This window comes from Dendrobium catenatum, unplaced genomic scaffold, assembly GCF_001605985.2.
Source record: "Dendrobium catenatum unplaced genomic scaffold, ASM160598v2 fragScaff_scaffold_459, whole genome shotgun sequence".
NCBI lineage: Eukaryota > Viridiplantae > Streptophyta > Magnoliopsida > Asparagales > Orchidaceae > Dendrobium > Dendrobium catenatum.
This window is the reverse complement of record NW_021318921.1, coordinates 783,276-805,275: the sequence shown is the minus strand read 5'-3', so window position 1 is coordinate 805,275 and position 22,000 is coordinate 783,276. Positions and strand designations below refer to the sequence as shown.

The 22,000-nt window shown below is 36.1% G+C and overlaps 2 protein-coding genes across 2 annotated transcripts in view; one reads left to right on the top strand and one right to left on the bottom strand.

The window, feature by feature from the left end:
- The window catches only part of LOC110112583 (LRR receptor-like serine/threonine-protein kinase RPK2), a 15,830-nt gene extending 14,048 nt beyond the window's left edge, over window positions 1-1,782 (top strand). Inside the window, exon 2 of the mRNA XM_028694342.1 lies at window positions 1,580-1,782. The gene's annotated coding sequence lies outside the window, so the exon portion shown is untranslated. The remainder of the gene's footprint in view (window positions 1-1,579) is intronic.
- A 9,002-nt stretch (window positions 1,783-10,784) lies between these two features.
- Window positions 10,785-13,730, bottom strand: LOC110112612 (ninja-family protein AFP3-like). The gene is made up of 2 exons (XM_020844901.2): window positions 13,104-13,730; window positions 10,785-11,612 (listed from the first exon to the last, which is right to left on the bottom strand). The coding sequence occupies exons 1-2, from the start codon at window positions 13,573-13,575 to the stop codon at window positions 11,200-11,202; spliced, it is 885 nt and encodes a 294-aa protein (XP_020700560.1). The 5' UTR covers window positions 13,576-13,730; the 3' UTR covers window positions 10,785-11,199.
- Between the last annotated feature and the right edge of the window lie 8,270 nt (window positions 13,731-22,000).

The following is a 22,000-nucleotide window of genomic DNA, read 5'->3' as shown; positions in this document are numbered from 1 at the left end:
ATGGGAACTCTTCCTCACTCTCTCTCTCTCTCTCTCTCTCTCTCTCGGCCAGAGGAGGTCGGACGTCGGCTAGGGTAGAGAAAGGATCGGGCAAGGAGGTTTGAGGATTTCGGCAGAGAGCAGGAGTGAGGGAGATCGTGAATGGGAAGGAGCAGCGAAAAGCTTCGTTTGGGTCAGTATTTAACGACGCGAATGGGGCAGCGATGGAGAGCCGATTTCAGGCAGGAAGTGCGGAGAAGTGATCGTTCGCGGCGCCGATTCAGCGGGATTCGTGGATCCGACAGGATACGAGGTATTTTTTTTGTCGTTATTTTTTGTCTTCCTTCAGGTATTATACGAAGGTCAACAATCTTCCAGTATGACACCGAGTTGATTAAGAATTTCAAGATGTATGAGAATACCCTACCAATATCCAATGTGAACTAACCAATATGGCCATGGCGTTGAAGGACAAGCAAACATTGTTTTTCACCTATGAGGTCTCCAGTTTTGTGAGACGGTGAGAGACATTCACTGGCATCTCGATTCTTAACTCCCTAATAGAGTTTGCCTTTGGTTTGCCTGCGTAGAGTAAGCTGTAGAGTCACCATCGGAGTTTGGGGTCTAAACAATTGAGTCATGTCGATTTCACGTCTGAAAACGTGCCGTCCTTGTCATAGATCAAGTTGATTTCGCGTTGTCGTCGTCGCCGTCGCGGAAGATTTACAGAGTTTCGGGTCGGGTCGACCCAAACCTGAAGCGGGTTAAATAGTATCGAGTTAGTTTTGGGTTGACCCGAACCCGACCCATGGCCCGATTTTGATAGCCTTACATCTGATCTAGGTAGTCCCTCAATGAAGTCCATACTCACCTCTTCCCATAGCTTCTCGGGTAATGCTAACGGCTGTAGAAGACCACCTGGAGTCATAGCTAGGTATTTGTGTCTCTGACACACATCACAACTGGCCATCAACTCCTCTGCATCCTTCCGCATGCCCACCCAGTATAGCTCTGCTGCCAATCCATGATATGCCTTTTGAACTCCTGAATGTCCCCCAATAGTTGTGCCATAAAACTTCTGCAACAAATGAGGGATGTGTGGCAATTTCCTCAAACGCACAAACCATCCCTAGTATAGCAGCTACCTACCCATCAAAGAATAACTAAGATGGCTATCCTTGTTCTACAGCAAGTCTCTTTTGATCTTACTCAGCTCCTCATCCTGCTAGTACTCATGCTTCAAGGCCTCCCAATCCACCACCATAGGAATAGATAGAGCCATAACCTGAGGGTCTTCACTATGCTTGGAGAGAGCATCTGCTACTTTATTTTCTAACCTGGGCTTGTATTGGATCTCGAAATTATTACCCAACAACTTGGAAAGCCACCGGTGATGCTCCTCTGTCACCATCCTCTGCTCTAACATGAACTTCATACTTCTCTGGTCGGTGATTGGTCCTCAATTAAGCTATTCATTTTGTAGCCATTGGGACGATCAATACAATGGACTGATTATACTGTACAATTACACATACTTTTGTTTGCTTATAAATATTCCTCATGTCTCACTCATTTGCTTCCTTTTTTTATTTCTCTTCAGAGTAAGAGCGACTTGTTTCCATGGCTAGCAATTGATAGCGAGGTACTAGAGCATCGTATCCATTCCACAACACGGTCACCGCTCAAGGGATATCGACGTTGCTGCAGCTTGTAAGAGATAAATGTAGATTCTCTATATTGATTCCAAAGCAAATTACAAGAATGTCTTTCCTATTCCATTATAATCTTTTACTTTAGTTCTTATTTTCATTTGCCCATTCATATCATTGTGAGCTAATATTAATTTTTTTTACATTGAGAACCTTACTTCTATTCACAACTGTAAATAAATTCCTAGGTTGATTCGGTTTTGATTGTAACTTGATTCAATTTAATTGGTTTAACAAATCTCTCAATCAATCCTACCAAGCCAAGCAAATACATCCCTAGCTACCCCAATCATGGATCACTTATTCCATATTCTTTTTAGTGATAAGAAGCGCATCGTTCATATTTACAACAGTAATGAAGAAGAAGAAGAAGTTGCTACTCCTTGACCACCTCCGCCACAAGCTCCTATGGCGTATCTGTCATACATCTATACCCATGATGTTTGGACTGACCACTTCTCCTACATACAACTCAAAATTGATGACCATATTGCACAAGAGAATGAGAGGTGGTGACTACAACATCGCTTGATGAAGCATGAAAATGACAATAACATCAACATGATGAAGATCAAACTTAGTGTTAGGATTTGATCCAATTTTAGCTATTTCATTCATTCGGTTTATCCTACATGTTTCTTGGTGTTATAAGTAGAGGCTAAGTTTTCTGTAAAGGCTGGGAAATAAAGCTTTAGTTATGTTTTCTCCTAAAATATGTTCTCACACTCTCTCTCTCCCTTCCCTCCCTCCCTCTCATCCAAGAAGAACTCTTTTTCCTCCCAAGATTTTTTCAACAAGTGGTATTAGAGCTTGCTAGAGGCGATATCTAGGAAGGAAGTTCTTGTCCAATGAAGAAAGAGAGGAGGCGGTGCAATTATTGGGTCGGAACGACAACAGTAGATACAAGGGCGCGAGGGCAGAGGTCTCGTGGAAGTGAGCGTGGTCGCGAGAGCATAGGCCGTGCGAGAGAACGCGCATGGCGACATGGAGCAGACTCGGTCTGTTCGCTTGAGGTAGAATGAATGACTAGGGGTTGGGTCGCGCAGTCAGGGGTTCGCGCGAGGAAGGAGCACCGTGGGCTGACGGAGTCGCTGGTGGAGTTGGGGCGAACGCACACAAGCGGACGTGCGGGCTAACGGATCACATGTGAAGTCTGCGCAGGCCGGTGGAAGGTCACGCGGTTTCACTCGTCGGTTGCACGGGATTGGATCCGCGTGCAGGAGCCAGGACAAGCAGACTGCTGGGTTCCCAACAGCAAGCTTCGGTTGGAGGTCCTCAAAGGAGGTCGAAGCCAAGAATCGTACGACAACAGGTAGCTGTTCGATTGAGTGAAGGATCGAGGAAGCAGCGAAGGCCAGTTCACGTGCAAGCTGGGGAGGCCAGGTTGCGACCGGGGTACGCGTTGACTGGGATGATCTGCATTGGCGGATCTTGATCCTTAGACGGCTGGTTGCTGCTATGGCAGAGGCAATGCATAGAAAGGGTTTCTTTTTTTGTTAAAGATCTATTTAGATATTTGAGGTGAAGGCTTTTTTTTGTTATATATAGTAAAATTGGATCAATGTGGAGATTGTTAGGATTTGATCCAATTTTAGCTATTTTATTCCTTCGGTTTGTCCTACATATTTCTTGGTGTTATAAGTAGAGGTTGAGTTATTTATAAATGGTGAGAAAATTAAATAAAGCTTTAGTTCTGTTTTCTCCTAACATCCATTCCCACATTCTGTCTCCCTTGCCTCCCTCTCTCTCTCATCCAAGAAGAACTCTTCTTCCTCCCAAGAATTTCTCAACACTTATAGTTTCATAGTCAATTCATTAAATTAAATGACTACATGCACCGTTTTCCCATCCATAAATAGTGACTGATTCTATCACTTGAATCTAAAACTTTCACATCACAGTGAAATCATGTTAGGCCGCTGTTTTTTCCGGCATATATGTTGCAGCCGGAAAGTCCGACGGTAATAACAAATTTTCTATATTGATCAATCTAATCACTAATCCAATATATATGTGGACAATTTTCATGAAATGAAAATTTTGAGTTCTTTAAATCATTTTCATCATAATTTGATATTTATGTACTCAGTTCTCTGAATATGGATCCTGGAAGTCTTCCATGAAGAATAGGCTTTTTTTGATAAAACTTTTCTTCATGACTTGATGAACAAACGTTTACATCAAACATGTTGTGAACATATTTAACGAGTTTTTTTAAACTATGAAACAAACACGTTCATGAACATATAATATAATATTTTTTATTTTAAATTTTATTATTTAACAATAATTATATCATTATATCATAATAAATATAAAATATTTATATTATTTATATTTATTAATTCTATAATCAATTATTAATTATTTTTATGAAGCTTATACACAAGTTCAAAATCGAACATGAATCGAGCTTAATGTCGAGTTTGTTCACGAGCTACAAATGATGTTGTTTGCGAACATAAATGTGTCTAACACATTAGTGTTCAAGCTTGTTTATTTAATAATCGAGTATTTAAAATATTGTTCAAATTTATTTTTTTGGTTAATTAAATGATCATAAACGAGCTTTAATCGAACCGAACAACGAGTAGCTCGTCGAACTCTTGGTTTGCTTGCAGCCCTAGGCAGAATTGTGACTATCTTTCTTGATAAAATATTGCATATTGATCCTATGATGAGTTATTTGTAAGCCTCAAAAACCCTTTGCACAAAGCAAGGATGAAGGAGATGTTGGTTTAGGCTTGTAATGACAACATAAAAGGGTGGAAACACATTGGAGTAAGGTTAGGCAAATGCTTACTTTTAAATTTTGTTTTCCCCCTTTTTTGGATCGCCGCGTTATAGTACTGCCTAATTCTCGACAAAAAACGCTTAACTTAGGGTTTGTTTAGGACGAATACCATGCTTTATAAAGTTGGAGCAACTTCACTATTATGGTTGCAGAAAACAGCTTTCTATCGCAGCAATTTTTGAATAATGAGAAATCAACAAGAAAGTAGTAGTCAAACTAAATTGTAGTTGCCTAAAAAAATAAAATAATTAGAAAGTTGTCCCAAACAAACTCTTAACCTCCTGTAATATTAATTTTACTTTTATTTAATACTTGCAAGAAACATATTTTTCATATATAAATATTATTATTTAGATATTTCAAAAGAATTGATAAGATCAAACATCAATTTTTTTCCTTTTAAATAAAAAAGCATCAAATGGCAAATAGAAGAAATAATTTTAGGATGTTGAATTTAACTTTTCTAAGAAAAATTCAACCATATGAAATTAGAAAAATAACTTTTTTAAAAAAAGTGATTTAAGTGGCTTCACAAAAAAAAATATGAATTTAAATGTTCATTTTAATAAATAAACAATTAATTACTAATCTAGATTAATTTATAATATCACAATGATAGAAAATTCATAATAATATTTATTTTAAAAATGCAATCACTCATACTAACTCTATATTAAGTTCTTAACAAATAATTATAATTCTTACAACACATTATATAGGGCTATAATTAAGATTAGTTGAGCTAAGCACACTATATATTAGACTTTGCTTGATCAAATTAAAAGTTATTCATATCAGCTTAAGCTTAAAGTTTCGTTTGGGAAAGCTTTCTTACTGTTTTCTAAATTAAACTTTTAATACAAAAAATTTTAAACTAAGAATATTTGTACTAAAAAGCTGCTTTAGAAAGTAATAAAAAAAATTGTTCTAAATTAAGCTAAAGTTGAGCTTTCACATATAACCTATTAGATTTCTCTATGATCAAATATGACTTGTATTTGACTTGCATAAATTATTCAAATAAGTACTTAATTAATGAGATAATCAAGCTTTTAACTCCAACTAAATAAGTACCAATTAAACAAGATAGTAAACAATCAAGAACAAATATTTTTTGCAAACATTTAACATAATCAAATACCTACAAATTTGTTCATTGAAGAGATTTTATGAAATCAATAAGCTTATTGACTAATAATAAATTATTTAATTTAAACAAATTAGAAAGATAAGAAATAAATATAAATATTTACCTGAATATGGAATATTCCACGAGGGATAAGCTTACACCAACTCCTTGATTGTAAGATTCGAAGCTTTTACTAATCTGGACCTCCTTCGAGCATCTTATCCGCTATAGCTATGTCAATTTGCTCAGACAAATGACCTCTTGGAACTTTTATTTGGTCAGGACATCTGACGTAGCTTTGCATTCGGATGCCAATAAAATATTGCCACGTGCTCTTACTTTTTACCGCGCGGCCCGACGACCCGGCCCGGACCGGAACCCGGTGTTGCTATGTATTAGCTGATTTGTGTAGACCAGGGTATTGCTAGGTATTGCTCGGTAACGAGAAATAACATTCTATCCAGACTAATACCTAGCAATACCGAGCAATATCGAACAATACCCCAGTTTTGCTATGTATTGCTCGATATTGCTCGGTATTGGTCTTGAAAGAGCGATATTTCTCATTATTGTCAAGCAATTCCTAGTAATACCAGCAATACACGAACATAGCAATACCGGGATCCGGTCCGGGTCGGGTCGTAGGGTCGCATGGTAAAGAGTAAGAGCACGTGGCGACATTTTATTGGCGTCCGCATGTAGAGCTACGTCAGGTGTTCTGACATAATAAAAGTTCCTAGCTATTGAGGGGACTAGGTTTAATTTGAGACGATTTTCTTAGTACTTCTTAAAGCAGCTTTTTAAAGTAGCTTTTTATTTTTGCATTAAAAAGCTGTTTTAAGAAGCAAAAAAAAGTCATCCCAAGTTTTATTTGTGACAGCTTTCTTATTGATTTTTAAAGCATTTTTCTTATAAAAAACTTTGACTTTTTAGTACAAAAATTAAAATTTTATACTATAAAAAACTGTTTAAAGAAGTAGTAAAAAAGCAGCTCGTAAAATAGCCTTAAAGTGATGAAACGTAAAGGTGTGGAACAAGAGGTGGAATTGCATAAATTAAAAATGGGAATAAAAAAGAATCATAAACTAATAAATAAATATATAACATATTATTATCAAATAATCAATTAAATCAGTTATATTTTTCCAAAATTTAATTAAATAATATACGAGCTATCATCAAGTTTAACATTAAACATATAATAATTTATGTGTTGAATAACAAATAAACTTGTTTGTACATATAAATAAACAAGTTGAATTGCACCCAAACTTTATTCATCTAGCCTTCAACTTCTTCAAAGGAGTTCGAACTTCTTTACTCGCTAGAACGCCGTCCGGGGGCGAATCAGGACGCGCAACGTCACTTTTTTGTTGTGTATCGGATGACATGACACATTCTGATTCGCTTTCGAACGATCCGATGACCACACAGAATAATTTTTCTAATCTGGCTGAGAGATCATCCAATTTACTCAACAGCTCAACACACCAAAGCCAATCAAAATCTGAAAGATTGCAATCTCTTCAAATTTTTAAAATGCAAAAGTATTTTGTGGATTAGCTAACACGTCATTCTCTGCCTTTTCCAGCCAGCAGTGGCTCTACTGGATTTTGATAAGGACAGGCTCTTAGTATCTTGGGCTATGAACACTTTTTAATAAAAACAGGTCTGATAATCTAAAATTATTAAGGTTTCTTTTGAGATAGGGTTTTTTTATATTTTTATGAATACTTTTTTAGCATAAAAATCTTTTTTCTTTTTTAATTTTTGTTCCAGAAAGTAATTTTAGATGGCAGTAAGAAAGCCGCTCCAAACAAAATTTAAAGTTTCATTTGAGTAATTCCACGTCTTTTTTATTATTTCTTATAGCAACCTTTAGTATAATTTAAGATGTTTTAAGAAGCAATAAGAAAATTGTTATTATTTCTTAAAATGGAATTTAAATACAAAATTATTTTACTATAAAATTTTTAATTTTTGTACTAATACTCCGTTTTAAAATGCAATAAAAAGGTCATCCCAAACAAAGCCTAAAGCTTCGTTTGGGACGACCTTCTTACTGTTTTTTAAATCAGCTTTTTAGTATAAAAATTATAATTATTAAATTGAAATGTTGTTTTTAGAAGCAATAAAAAGTCGCCCCAAACAAAGGAGCAATTATTACGTCCGGTCACCGAACGTGTTCATAGATTAATAACCACACGTCACATCACCTGAAACTCAGTATTGAGCACTCGGTATTGCTCGGTATACATTCAGATACGTTCGGATTTGACCGGACGTAATAATTACTCCAAACAAAGCCACTATTATGCGATGAATATAATATAAATTTTGATTAGTATATCAAATCGGTAATGATGTCAATCAGCTGTTCAACTTGCGTAATATTTGCTCTTATTCTTCAGTCACCATCCAACCTTTGCTTTCAAATGGCTAATTCCAACAAGTTTTGGCATCATAAAGGCTGAGCAAAAAGCCAAAGAGGTCTACGTCCTCCAAAAGGCCTTAGCTTCGAAGTTACTTCCTGGAATATTAAATCTGCGTATTTCCCATTGTATCAGGAAACTTGGTTGTTAGTAGAATTGTGAAACTTTAATGAGATTGTTATATTATTCATATAAACTATCACAAATTTTTTTTCTTATTAATTTAGAGAGTTGATTTTTTGGGGTTGTGAGTCGCGTGGCATCTGCCACGGGCTGGGTCGGGTCAACCCAACAACTCATGCGGGTCGGATTTGGGTTGAAAAAGCTGACCTGCATGCAAAAACTGGCCAGGTTCCGGTTGGGTCAAGTAGTGTCGGATAAGTTCCAAGTTGAACCGAAACCCGACCCGTGACCCGATTTTGACAGCTCTACTTGTGCATCATACAATAATAAAGAACGGCGACTTGTAAAACTAAACTTGATCAAGCATTAAAATAAACTATCCAAGTAAAATTGATTTGGCAAGTTTTAGGAGGATTGGAGTAGATAATGTATTACTCCACCTATCATTAAATACTCATTTGCCCTACTGTTGAATTGCAATGTTCATATCTTTCGAGTCATGTAAAGTAACACATCAACCTGAACCTAATCCGACCAAAAAATTCATGTTCAAATTGATTCGTTTAATAAACGGGCCATATATGGGTCATTTATTCAGACCCGTTTATTAAATGGGCTGGGTTAGGTTGACCTGACAATCCAACTTTGACTCAAAAATGACATGTTTAATATTTTTTTCTTTAAATTCATTTATTTGTTGGTATAGCCTTTTTATTTTTATCAATTAATTTAAAATTTATGATTTGTAAGTTAATAATAATATTTTTTAATTAAATGGGTCATCAGTTAGGGTTACTAGCAAGTTGTGTTCTGATTAATTGAATTCGAATCAATTCAATTTCAGATCGGACCCGAGCTTGACATTTTGACCTATTTTGACGCCCTTATGTAAGAGTAACCCGATTAAACTTATTTGTAGGGGTGTCAAAACGGGAACGCGGGTCAAGTTCGGGTTGAACCCTGATTGATCCGGGTTTAAACAATTTGACCCTAATAGGTCCCAGCCCGGAAATGACTCGTGCGGATTATTGGGTTGAACTGACCCGACTCGCCAACATGAAACAGGCACAGTTGCATGCGTGTGTGAGGGATCCTGGTAGAGCGCGACGAGGCCAGGGGAGCGCGGGCCGTGCGGCGTGGCCAGAGGCTAGGCCTGGGTCGCCGTAGCTGCGGGCCTTGCGGCTAGTCTGGATGGCAACAATAGTGCGACACCGCTCTGTGCATGTCGCTGCACGGGCTACGCAGACGTTGGAGTTTGGATGTCCTAGGCCAGCTGGCATACAAGCAAAAACGTGAGAGGGTTGTGCCTGTGCGCCTGTGCAAATAGACAGACTGTTGTACGAGCGAAATAGCTGTGGTACAACGGTAGGCCGGGTTATCAATTAGGTTTTTCTAAATGGGTCAACCTGGATCACTTTCGGGTTTCCGGGTCAACCCAAACCCAACCCGATTTTTGAAACGGGTGAACTTGCCGAACCCAACTCGTATGTCAAAGGGGTTGACCCGAACTCGAAATTTTTCGGGTCAAATTTTGGGTAGTGTCAAATATTAACACCCCTACTTATTTGAATAAACATACATAGTTCTTTAAAATCACTTTAACAGCGTAGTTGTTGAGTTTCATTTTATGACCTAAATTTATTAAAGTCTTTATGACAAATCCATTTCATTTAGTAATAACATGCTAGAACAGGAACAAGCATTAGATCATATGTGATCCAATCTTCTAATGAAAGCTATTTAGCTGCTCATTTCACCTCATTGTGCCATCTCACCAAATTTTTATCTATAAAAATAATTGAACTCTGAAATAATTATGAATTTAATATATTCGTAATATGAAAAATAATCTTAATTAGTGCATTGTTAATTTAAATTATTTTTAAATAGAACACTTAAATTTCAAAAATTGCTTCTCTATAAGCTTTTTTATATATATATATTTTTTCTTTTCTTACAGATGCTAAGCCAAACACCCCCTAAAATTATTTCTACTATTCGAAACAAGCTCTAAGTGTCACATTTAATTTAAAGGTCAATTAATTAGCTGATTAAGAATATGTTTCAGTCCAAACCTGACCTCTCCAAAAGCACAAGAGCAATGGTAAGGAATGTGAATGAGTGAATTCGACTCGCGAGCCAGCTCGAACTTGACTTGATAGATGGCTCGTAAGCTAAGCTTGATGAGCTAATGCGTCAAGCTTGAGCCGGTTCCAACCCCTTAAAAATATTTTAAAATTATATATCACTCATATCAAGTGATTTCTAACCATTTTCCTTCTAACTTTCCTTTTTTTTTTCATTTCATCAATTATTTTTTTTCTTTCATAATACAAAAGCTGGCAGATGAGTCAACTCGAATTCAAAAAATTAAGCTTGAGCACAGACTCGATCAAGTAATCAAGCTCAAGCCAGGAGCGGGTCTAGCTCGGCTTGGCTCGTTTTCACCCCTTCCCATAGTCACCAACATCAAACGTATAAAACCAGAATGTCCATAAGAATGGGATGAAAGAAAGAAAGCAAGGCCAAGGAGTCAAGAAAGGTGAGAACTGAGAAGCTGTTCATTTGTCATGTTCTTTGCAGTAAGAGACATTACGGCAATAACAAGAAAAAAGAAATCAGGAAGACAAGTTTGAACATCATTAAGAGACATGGTCCCATGGATACCAACAAGTAAACATGTAAATCATCGCCTGCAGTACAAGAAAAGTGGAAGGAATCAAACAAGCAACCAACTAAGGAACTCTTCATTATCCTTCTCTCATTCATCAAAGAAAAAACAAAAGGCAAAATACATCATGACAAGGGAATAGAAAAAGGAGAGAAAGTGGAGACTTCCCTTCCCTCTTGGTACTTCAGTAACAGATCAAGCTTGCTTACTTGATGAAGGTTTCATTTGGGACGAATTACTGCTTCTTAAAGCAGCTTCCTAGTATAAAAAATTAAACTTTTGTGTTAAAAAACTATTTTAAAAAGCATTAAGAAAGCCGTCCCAAACGAAGCCGAAGTCATCTGAAATCTGCATATGAAGCATTAGAAATAAACTGAAGCAGAAGGGTTAACAACAATATGCCTGAGAGGATGAGTCACGTTGCCTCCTCCAGCATGCTTGACAAACTCAGCCGGAGTAAGGAAGCTGCCATGGCAAACACAGACAATCCTTACCTCTTCACCTTTCCTGTACTTGTAGAGGAAACCGTCAATCTTCCTACCATTGGGGCCATCTCCTTTAACTGACACACAAGGCATCTCATCCATTATATTTCTTCCCATATCTTTCGGTGTGTATAAGTTGCTAGTAGTCCTCTTCAATGCTTTATCATCATTTTGCAAGGAATTGAGGGATCTTAGTCGCGGCGGTAATGAATCTGCAGCAGCTGACTTGCGACCCGAGTCGGGCAATGAAGTAACAACTGAAGAGTTGCTTAAGCTTGAGATCTCAGATTCTGTAAACAAACGATGATGAAAAAAATCAAATTTTTGCTTGAGTACTGTAAGTGGATCAGCAAAAAGAACCTAATATGCATTCTTTCAATAGAATCCTAGTTCTTTGTTATGCAAATAAAAGCATGAAACATGATAGCAAATACAGTCCCAAAGAAATGCCATCAAGATTGAGACCAATCAGGCCCCCCAAGTGTCGTCAGTATTCTCATAGCAAACTTGGAGTGGTTTTCCGATCAATCGGCATCAGCAAACCTTGCATATTGCAAATTGTAATCCTAAATTTTCCAACAGGAACCTAAACAAACAGGTAACTATGAACTCTCATGACCACTAAATTATTCTTTGCGGACTCCGAACATAGAGGATCATCCGGATGCTGCATATGGACTGCGTATTTACTGCGTATTTATAGATATGCAACAAATACTAAGCCAATCATTAGTTGTAAGTATTTACTGAGTATTTAGTGAGTATTTGCTGCATATCTACAAATATGCATTAAATATGCAATCAATACTTAGTTCTTACACAGTCCATATGCGGGATCCAAACGATCCTCTACGTTCAGAGTCCACACGAAATAATTTCTCCTAGAGAAGGAAGCCCACAAGAGAGAGATTACACTATAGCATCATGTGAAGCCATCCTATAAAAGTGAATAAAGAGGTTGGAAATACGTTCCACTACGTTGCTCAACTTAAAATTTTGGGAGTTTTGAGGCATAAGTAAAGAATGAAACTACAGAACAGTTATTTGTATGGAACCTCTGAAGTAAACTAAAGCGTTTAAGCAAATCTTAAGAAGCAAGGGAAAAGATGGCATATATGCTACAACTGTGCATAACTGTTTATGAAAAATAAAGTAGACATCTCATACACTACTCAAAAAATGCATGTGGAATGAGATTCAGCAAAATTCAATGAAGACTGTAAAAATTACAGAGAAATGCTCTTTGCGCCCACTCAATTCAGCACAATTTCAACAGCCTGTACATGACTGACATAAATCATTAAAAGATGTGATTTGGCCCACCTCCTTCTCGTGCACCATCCTCCTCTTATATATAAGATTCCATATTAAGATAAGTCAGAAAAATGCTTTAATTTCATGAGTGCCAAACATTCCTCAATAACATATCTACACAGTATAACTGCACCACAATAAAGGGGAAAAAAAACTCATATAACTTGTGCATCTCCTGAAGCTAAATAGTAACAGAGAGCAAACTCAAATCAAGAAACGAAACTTCTAAGGAAGAGACTGGACATGCGGTAACTAAGAAGAGATAAGAAGAGAAGAGATCTAATCAAAAGAAGAATACTCATTTCCAAAGAGATAAAGCGAACTAAAACCAACCAATTCTCCCAACCCCAAAAACTCTAAACATAGGTAAAATTGTAGTCAAAGCGATCAATAAACAAACACCTTCTGTTCTTCTAAATCCAGTAAAAGGCGAAACTGATCAAATCAATTCTACCACGAATCCATACCTTCCAACGCTCTTCCATCAAATTCAGAACTGCTCTTCCGCAGCGCCCCCGCCCGATTCGGTTCCTCCTTCGGATCCCCACTACCCGCAGACGCCATCGGCGTCCTTGAACTACTTCTCTTCTCCGTTCTCTTCCTCTTCGCCTCCAGCCTTTTCAAGCTCTGCATCTCCTTCCGCTTCCTATTCTCCTCGTTAGCCTCTACGGGAAGAGAGCAAGTTCGCACAAGAGATGAAGAGGCTGGCTCGTTTGAGAACACTGAGAGCGTCGCAATAGATGAGGACCGCACGAGTCGCATCTCTCTTGGCTCCACGGCAAAGCATCCCCCAAGAGAAAGCCCCAGGCTTAGCTCCGGCTCCATCTCACGCTTTATAGGAGGATGTTCGTTGCTGAATCTTGCGCCGGAGAGCCGCCGAAGAAGGTCCCTGGGATACGAGAGCTCTTCCGTTTCTTGCTTCACCAGCTCGATATCCATTAAAACGAGAACCAGTCACACAAAAGCTAACATCTTTAACACAAACAGGAGTGAAGAAGAAGAGATGAGTACGAAAGGTATGGTTTTGCCGGAACTCCGTCGTTGATGGCCGGAGAAGAAGCAAGACGGATCAGAAACGGGTCAAGACAGAAAGAAAGCGGCTATGTTTTGGTTTTGACACTGAGGAGGGAGAGAGATTTTACGATAATGCCCCTGGTGGGGGATAGTGACATCTGGCTGGTGACACGTGTGAGTTGTTAAAAAATGAAGATGAAACGTGGCGATATTTTCTCTGGTAGACACACTAAGTGGAGTAATTATTAGGTCCGGTCAGCCCAACGCGTTCAGGCCAATAACTGCGCGTCACGTCACCAAATACTCGGTATTTGGCACTCGGTATTGCTCGGTATACATTCGGACCCGTTCGGTTTTTAACCAGACGTAATAACTTTTCCACTAAGTGAGTCGCCAGTCCTCGGTCCTAAACCTAACAGAGTCCGGCAAATTGTAGCTTCAGCTTTTTCCCCTTTGGCTAACCTTCCTAATGCCCATAACAATATATACCTATTAAAATTCTACATGAGTTTCTTTTTGTTGGCATTTTCTACCATTCAAATTTATTCCGTGTAACTATCCCCTTTCCTCAATCTCTCATAAATTTTCTTCCCTTCTATCAAACCCTAATCTTGGCATCCCATAATAAATCTTGGAAGCATGGTCATCCTCTCTATCTTTCCTCAAACGAGAAATTATTTTATGTGGAGACCGGATGCAGAATGTCGTCCAGAGACCAACCAGAATGTGCAATGTTAGCGGCACCGAGATACGATACATAACAGTACGAACATTCTGGTTGGTCTCTGAACAACATTCGACGTCTGCACAGAATAATTAAGCTCCTCAAACATCCTACCTCTCAAACAATCATTCAATCTCAATCTAGATAATAATCTCAAATTTATCATTGTGTTATTAGAAATCATACAATCTCAGTCTGGATGAAGATTCTAAATTTATCATTATATTATTAGAATATTTTGGCTATCTTGAAAATATCTATTAAAGTTAGGAACCCTCTTTCTATGGCTCATCTCACGACCACTAAATCCACGATAATCTTTGCTTGAATTCTTGTTGATCAATACTAGATCTTCACTCCATAATATTGATCAAATCAACCTTTGCAAAAATGAAACTTCAATGTATGATTTATGATTGAAGTTGGAGGGGTGCACTTCTTGTAATACTTTTAGTAATGATTATACTAATTATCATCATATCTTCTCTAATGATGCTAAGTCCAAATTTATATTCATATGTAATTCATGTGTTTCGCCTATTATTGGACACTCATATGCCTCTGCTGCCGTTAATATTAGTATTTTTTGATCCCTAGTTAAAATTCAATCTTTGCCTCCTACTTCTACTTCTTTAATAACCCTCATCTCCATTCAGAAGTTGAATCTCACTACTCCTTCCTCAAACCTGACTGCCTATAATAAGTCTATCTCCACATATGTCCATTTATATCATATTTTTACATAAGGTTCTAATATTGCACTATCTTCTCATCCCCTAAGATTTCAACTATATTAGATTCCATATTGAAATGATGAGAGGCTCTATTATTATCGCTTGTAAACAAACAAATCATAATGACTGTATTTATCAAACGGGCCTCATAGCTCGATTAGCTAACGAGTTAAGTTTGAACCAATCTCAAACTAACTCATTAGCTCCCAATCATTTTGCTGTTTAAGTACCACATTGTTAAAAAAGATTTCAAATTTTATTAAAAAATATGTATTTTCTCGCTTTCTTAACTCGAAGTCGTACAATTAACCTTGTTCTCGAGCTCGAGCTTGAACCCAATTAAATAAAAACCAAGCTCAAATGAGAAGTAACTCGACATAAACTTTGACTCATTTGCATTCAACAATTAATTATTGAAGTATTGGAAAGCAAATGCTTTCTGTAAAGTTCGACGAAATTTCCAAACTTGCCACTTGGATGGAGCCTCAGGACTCCTCTATTCACTTGGATTGTGACGTTAAATCGGTCACACAAATTCAGCCCAGTTTGACCCAAAAGTCACCGAGTCTAAAGAGATGAATTAGAAAATATAATTAACTTTATCTCAATTATTTAAAATTAATTTAATATAGTTTTTTTTTTTAATTTCTTAATATTATTTGACAAAAACAAATTCATAATTTGTTGCTGATGTTGTCATTTTTTACTTTTTCAATTTTTCTTTTTTTATATTTATTTTATCTAATAATTAACAATTTTTTTAATAAAATTTGGTTTTAAGAAATAATAATTACTTTTTTTATAATCCCAATATTTTTGTTTTCATACAGCATAAATAGGTACCATATTCTTCAATAGACACCATAAAATTGATTTATGTTATCTCCAAAAAATAAAATAATGTAATAAAAAATTGCAAAATAACGCCTAAGTTTATAAAGCTCAAACTCGTGTTCGAGTTCGACTCGCGAGCTCGATAAGCTCGACTCGTCGAGCCTGTTACCGAGTCGAGTCCGAGCCGGCTCGCAAGTCGGCTTGACTCGGTTGCACCCCTAAATAGGGTCAAGAATCTCTTATTAACATCCAATTCTATAATAAATTTAAAAATTATGAATGTAGTATGGAATATTGGAAAATTAAATTATAAAATAAATCTGATATCTTAAAATTTAAATAGTTTGTATTTTTTTTTTCTTACGCTTTAAACATGTTCATATTCATATTAATCAAAGAGTAAACATTGACATCATTAGAATCATGAAAATTGATTTTTTGCCAACATGGCCCAAATTAAGTTTAAAGCCTTCTTAGCCATGGTCAAGATTTATGTTTATTAGGGTAATTTACATGGGACTTAAAACTATTTGATTTATATATTTCGCATCTTAACTTTATTGTTTGCATACAGAGCATTCAAAATATTAAAAATAAAATAAAAAATAACGTATGCTTGTTAGAATATTGTTACCATGTCACCACACTGTCGATCCTTTATCTTCAAACATCTTCAGTCTCCCTCCATAATGATGCGGTGCATTTTAAACTAGGATAGTCCTTAGGAGTACTTTATCCATTTTGTTCTAGAATACTCTTTTTTTTGCTCTCTTAAATAGGAGGTCTTGTAGAAGAAGAAAGTATTGAATGATATATTTTAGTCTTTGAAGCTTTGAAAAGCTCTCTTCCTCTTCTTCCCTGGATTGGGAATCTCAAATCCTTCTTGCAGGTATCATCTTCCGACGATCCACTACATCACATAATGTGTAGAAGGAAGCAATGGGCTCAAGGGGTTCCTACTTAAGTCCAGTTAGCTCCTGGAGAAGGGAACGAGGAGTTAGAGTTTTCATCCTTTTCTGTTCACTCGTTAGCTAGTGATTTGCGATGGAAGCATCCAATTTTCATCTTCCTCCTGTTTTCATCATTATGTTGTTCAATTAGGAGTGCCAATAAGTGACAAGACCAAAATTTCTGCCCAAAAAAATTGGGTTCGGGTCAACATGATAAAGAAACGGGTTTGCTTCGGGTCCTATTTTGGATCCGTTTATAATTCAAGTCGTGTTCAGGTAAACCCGACAACCAAGAATCAACTTGAATTGGCTCATACCTACCCCATATATGGCTGTCTGGTTACTCCTGCAACACGCACGTAACTCACGCGGCATACACCCACGCTACTCGCCCTTGCTTGCGGCCCCGCGCATAGCGCACGCCTGGACACCCCATTACCCATACGCACTATGCCCACACTCGCTCGCAAGGGCATGTAAGCTCTCACCAGCTCTGCCGCTCACACCAATGTAATTGCCTGCTCGGGCGGTTGCACTCACGCTCTCGCACAGTCCCATTAGGCCACCCTCGCTCGCAGCACAGTCCGCAGCTCATGCTCACACAGCAATCTATCTGCATCTCTGATCAAGTCAACCCAATGACCCTGCGATTCAGATCTAAGTCTAAATTTCTAACATTTTTACAAAATCAGATTGGGTTCAGGCCAACTGAATTAGACCCAGGTCCCTTCCAAGTTCTACCCGAACTCGACCTGAATACTCATTTTGATAACCATTTGTTCAATTCTTCCTCTCCTCATTCTCCTTTCTTCTTTTGAGATTCATCATTGTTGAGGAAATTGAAAAAAGATTTTTGGAGTCGGCCACCTCCACCAAATCTCATAAGTGGAGATGACTAAGACAAGCTGAATGATGATCATGTGTCATGCCCTATAATCTAATTTAGAAATAAATATTTTTTATCTTTTTAATAATGACAATAACTATAGATATCTAATTTCTTTTTAAAATAAATACCAAGGGAAATAAATCTATTGATCAAAATATTAATATAAATATATTTTCATACTCCAAAAATTATGAAAAATATCCATGAGTCATACAAATACAACACCCATCTTTTCACTCATGTGTACAAAAGAATATATAAATACAAAAAAAAAAAGAAAAACAAATAGCAATAAAACATGAGGAATTACTTAATTGATCAATCTCACACTCTTTATTCGTTTCCCTTATTTGAAATTATTTAAACCACATATAATGAGCTACAAATCTCAGCTTGTCACTAAATCATATGCAATAACAGTAAAATCTGTAAAACAATATAACAATCAATATGGAGACCAATAAAATAGTATAGTATGAAAATAGTAAAATCTATAAACTAGTAAACTAGTACTAATGTCAAATTAATAAAGCTGTAAATAATCCTTCTTAAATAATATTTCTTGGCAATACTAACAAATCAATAAGAAAATCATATAAATCAATAAAACTAAAACATCTATAAATACTATTGGAATACATAGCAATGCAGTACTATTAGAAAAATATATAAAAGTATATACATTATATTCATATATTTTATATTAGTATTAATTAGGATCTTATATCACGTACTCAGTAAAGGAATGACGTGCTCAGTAACAATTAGTAAAAAGTGAATCAATAATAGTAACAATAATAGTGAATCAGTAGTAGTAATATCAACATCAATAAAATTGGTGGCAATAATATGTAAAATAGTACAACAAAAATAGCAGTAATCAGTAGAACGATAAAATAGTACAATGACAACATTGCAATAACATGCATTTTGGTAATCACACTAAATAAGTGAGTTCTAGCTTGCACATTATTTTTTTCATTATTTAATAGTTAGTATGTCAGTAACTTTTGGCTCAGTAATGAACTTCTTAAAACTCTCAATCAATAAACCACATGTATTAATGGAGAATAAGATCAAACCGCTATATTTAAAGGAAGACATGTCGGCCCACTATACTGTACAAGTCAGTTAGTCAGTATCCATCAACATTAGTAAATCATCAGCCTTAGTTTGCTTTCACACATTATTATTACAATATTGTAAAAATAATAGCAAACAATTTTTGCCCAATCACATGCTCATATTCATTCACAATGATTGTATTAACAGTATGCTCATATTAAAATACTGAAATTATTATTTTATGCAAATCGTATAAAATGTAATAAATTTTATATTACCTGATGACATTATGAAATTAACCAGTCAAATATTCAGAATAATCAATATTACAATATATAAAAAATTACACTATAGAAGTTCACTAAATTCGAAAAAAAAAAATCAATTAAAAAAATCAAACAGTCAAAATCAAAATCTTTGAAAACATTAATAGGTAAAAATTACTAACCACAATCTGAACAATTTCTATATAAGTGGCGAAGCAAATCAACGACCAAAATCTGAATTTTCTCTTCCTCTCTCCTTCTTCCTTCCCCTTCTCTTTTTTCCTTCAACGGCATAACACTACTTAAGGGGTGAGAGAGGCGAGTGACTGAAGAAATTATATATATACCGTTGATGGCATAGCGTCGCAGCGCACATGCTGAATTCAGAATTACTGTATAACAGAGCCTTCAATACAACAACGATTATTCTAGTGCCGCAACGCTCACAGGCCCAGCGCATCAACGCTCACAAACCCAGCGTCGCAATGCTCTAATTCAAATAAAAATTAAGATTCTCATTTATTTTATTTTTTTCAAAAATTATTAAGTTGTTACATTCTGCAAGTGCCAGGTGCAAACCCTAAACTCGGTTAACACAGTTCTATATTTACATAAATTCAAACTTTTATTTACATATATGAATTAAATAATGACTTTTCTTTACATAAATTATCTTCTTATAAGTTAAAATACTATATTGTTCGTATGCGGACACTCGCCTCGCACCCCCATCACACTTAAAAAAATATATATGCGATGCGCACAAGAGCTTTCCCACGTACAGATGGCTTTCTACCACTTGTAAAATTCTACAACATTGCCATTAGCAATTATAAAATATAAAATAAGCGCAACTTACCGACTAATGATGGTTGTTGAGCAACTTGCTTAATTTTTAATGTTAATTGTATGCATTAGAAATAGCTTATTTAATATTAAAATTAATAGAAAAAAGAATATAATTCTCATATAATCACATATTAAATAGCATATTAACAAATTATAATCGATTTTCTTAACAAATTTATTCTCGAGCTTTAAATGATATTGTTCATTATCATAACCGAATCGAACATCAAAATATTCGAACTTATATGTTTATCAGTCCCGAATTCATTAAAAAATTCAAGCTTATTAAGCGATCATAAATGAGCTTTAGGCTTTGTTTGGGATAGCTTTCTTACTACTTTGTAAATCAGATTTCTAGTACGAAAGTTTCTTGAAATAAAAATTTTTGTACTAAAAAGCTATTTTAGAAAGCAGTAAATAAGTCGTCCCAAATGAAGCATTAGGCTTCGTTTGGGATGATTTTCTTATTGCTTCTTAAAGCAGCTTAATTTTTGTACAACAAAACTACTTTTAGAAACAGTAAAAAAGTCATCTCAAACGAAGCCTTAAACTAATTAAGCTTAACTTGTTTAGCATACAGATTCATCTACAACCCTAAAATTAATGGTGGTTAATTTTAATAAGTTAAATTAGCTCGAAATTGGCTCACGGTATGAGTTATGTTTTGTTTCGCATAATTTTCTTACTATTTTTTACAGCAGGTTTCTAATAAAAAAATATCTTGGAAGCAGCGAAAAAATAATGACAAAGAACTGTCACAAATGAAAGCCACTTCTAATTCCAAATTATTTAATGAAGTCAACATGATTTAATTTAAATTAGTTCATTTTTGGACGGCCCTAATCTCTTCCTCCCTAATTAAACTCGTAATTAAAGCTTTAATCACATGTTTTTAGTGCTCGTGCTCCACTTGGCATCTTGTAAATACCAGATGGCTAAAAGAGAGAACTAAGGGATTAACAGAAAATAATACTTAAACTAAATATTTATATTTTGATAAAATTATAGCTTCTTTAAGGACGTCTGTTTTACTAATTTCTAAAGTAACTTTATAATACAAAATTTTTAAGAATAAAAAATCTGTTTGCTAAAAAGTTACTTTAAAAAGCTATAAAAATTTTGTCCAAATGATTAGAACAATTTTAGGCTTTATTTGTGATAGCAGATTTTGCATTAAAAAGAAACTTTAAAATGCAATAAGAAAGTCTTCCCAACGAAGCCTAGGGGTGTCAAAATTTGACCCACAGTCGCACTAACGGCTAACACACTCGACCTCTGTGCACGCCGGCCTACATAGCTGTGCTCGCGACTTGAACCCGCGCCGCAAGCCAAACCACCGTCCCACACGACTGCACTCCCGTCGTCCCGCACTGGCTGCAGTGCTGCCCTGCTGCCCTTCGGCCTTCTTCTGTTCCTCGCACGCGGCTCGACCCCGCACTACTCGGCCTTCCCCGCACACAGCTCGACTCCTGACGCAAACTCCCGCACGAAGGACTCTCATTCGGACTCAGCCCACGGCACCCCAGTTCGCTGGTCGGGTCTGGCCCACCAGTAACCCGACGGGTCAGGTTCAGGTGGAAAAATCTAACCCTTTTGCAAAAATAGGTCGGGTTTGGATCAACCCGTTTAAACCAAAATCAAATCGGGTTAAACCCGAACTTGACCCGATGACCCAAATTAACACCCCTAAGGACTATGTTAGAATATTCTAAGGGAACATCAATCATTTCAATTTTAAATAAAAAATAATGAAATGTTAAGATATTTACACATCATTAATAAAATAAATATTATAAAAATTTTAACAAACGTCAAAAATTTTCTAATCCAACCTCGAACGTCGCCATCGCTTACTTCGTAGTTGCGAGATCTCTCGGCGATCTCCATAGTTCTGTAACGTGGCGCTCGTTCGATAATTGCTGGAACAAAGACAAGATTGACTTGTCAATCATTGAAGGGAGGTTGGATGATCAAATGGACTATAAATAATAAAAAATATTATTATTATTATTATTTATTTTAATAGTATTTTATTATTT

Coding starts and splice junctions, on each gene's coding strand:
- LOC110112612 (XM_020844901.2), bottom strand. CDS start 13,575: ATGGATATCGAGCTGGTGAAGCAAGAAACGGAAGAGCTCTCGTATCCC. Junction 11,613..13,103: donor TGATGGAAGAGCGTTGGAAG/GTATGGATTCGT, acceptor GTTTGTTTACAG/AATCTGAGATCTCAAGCTTA.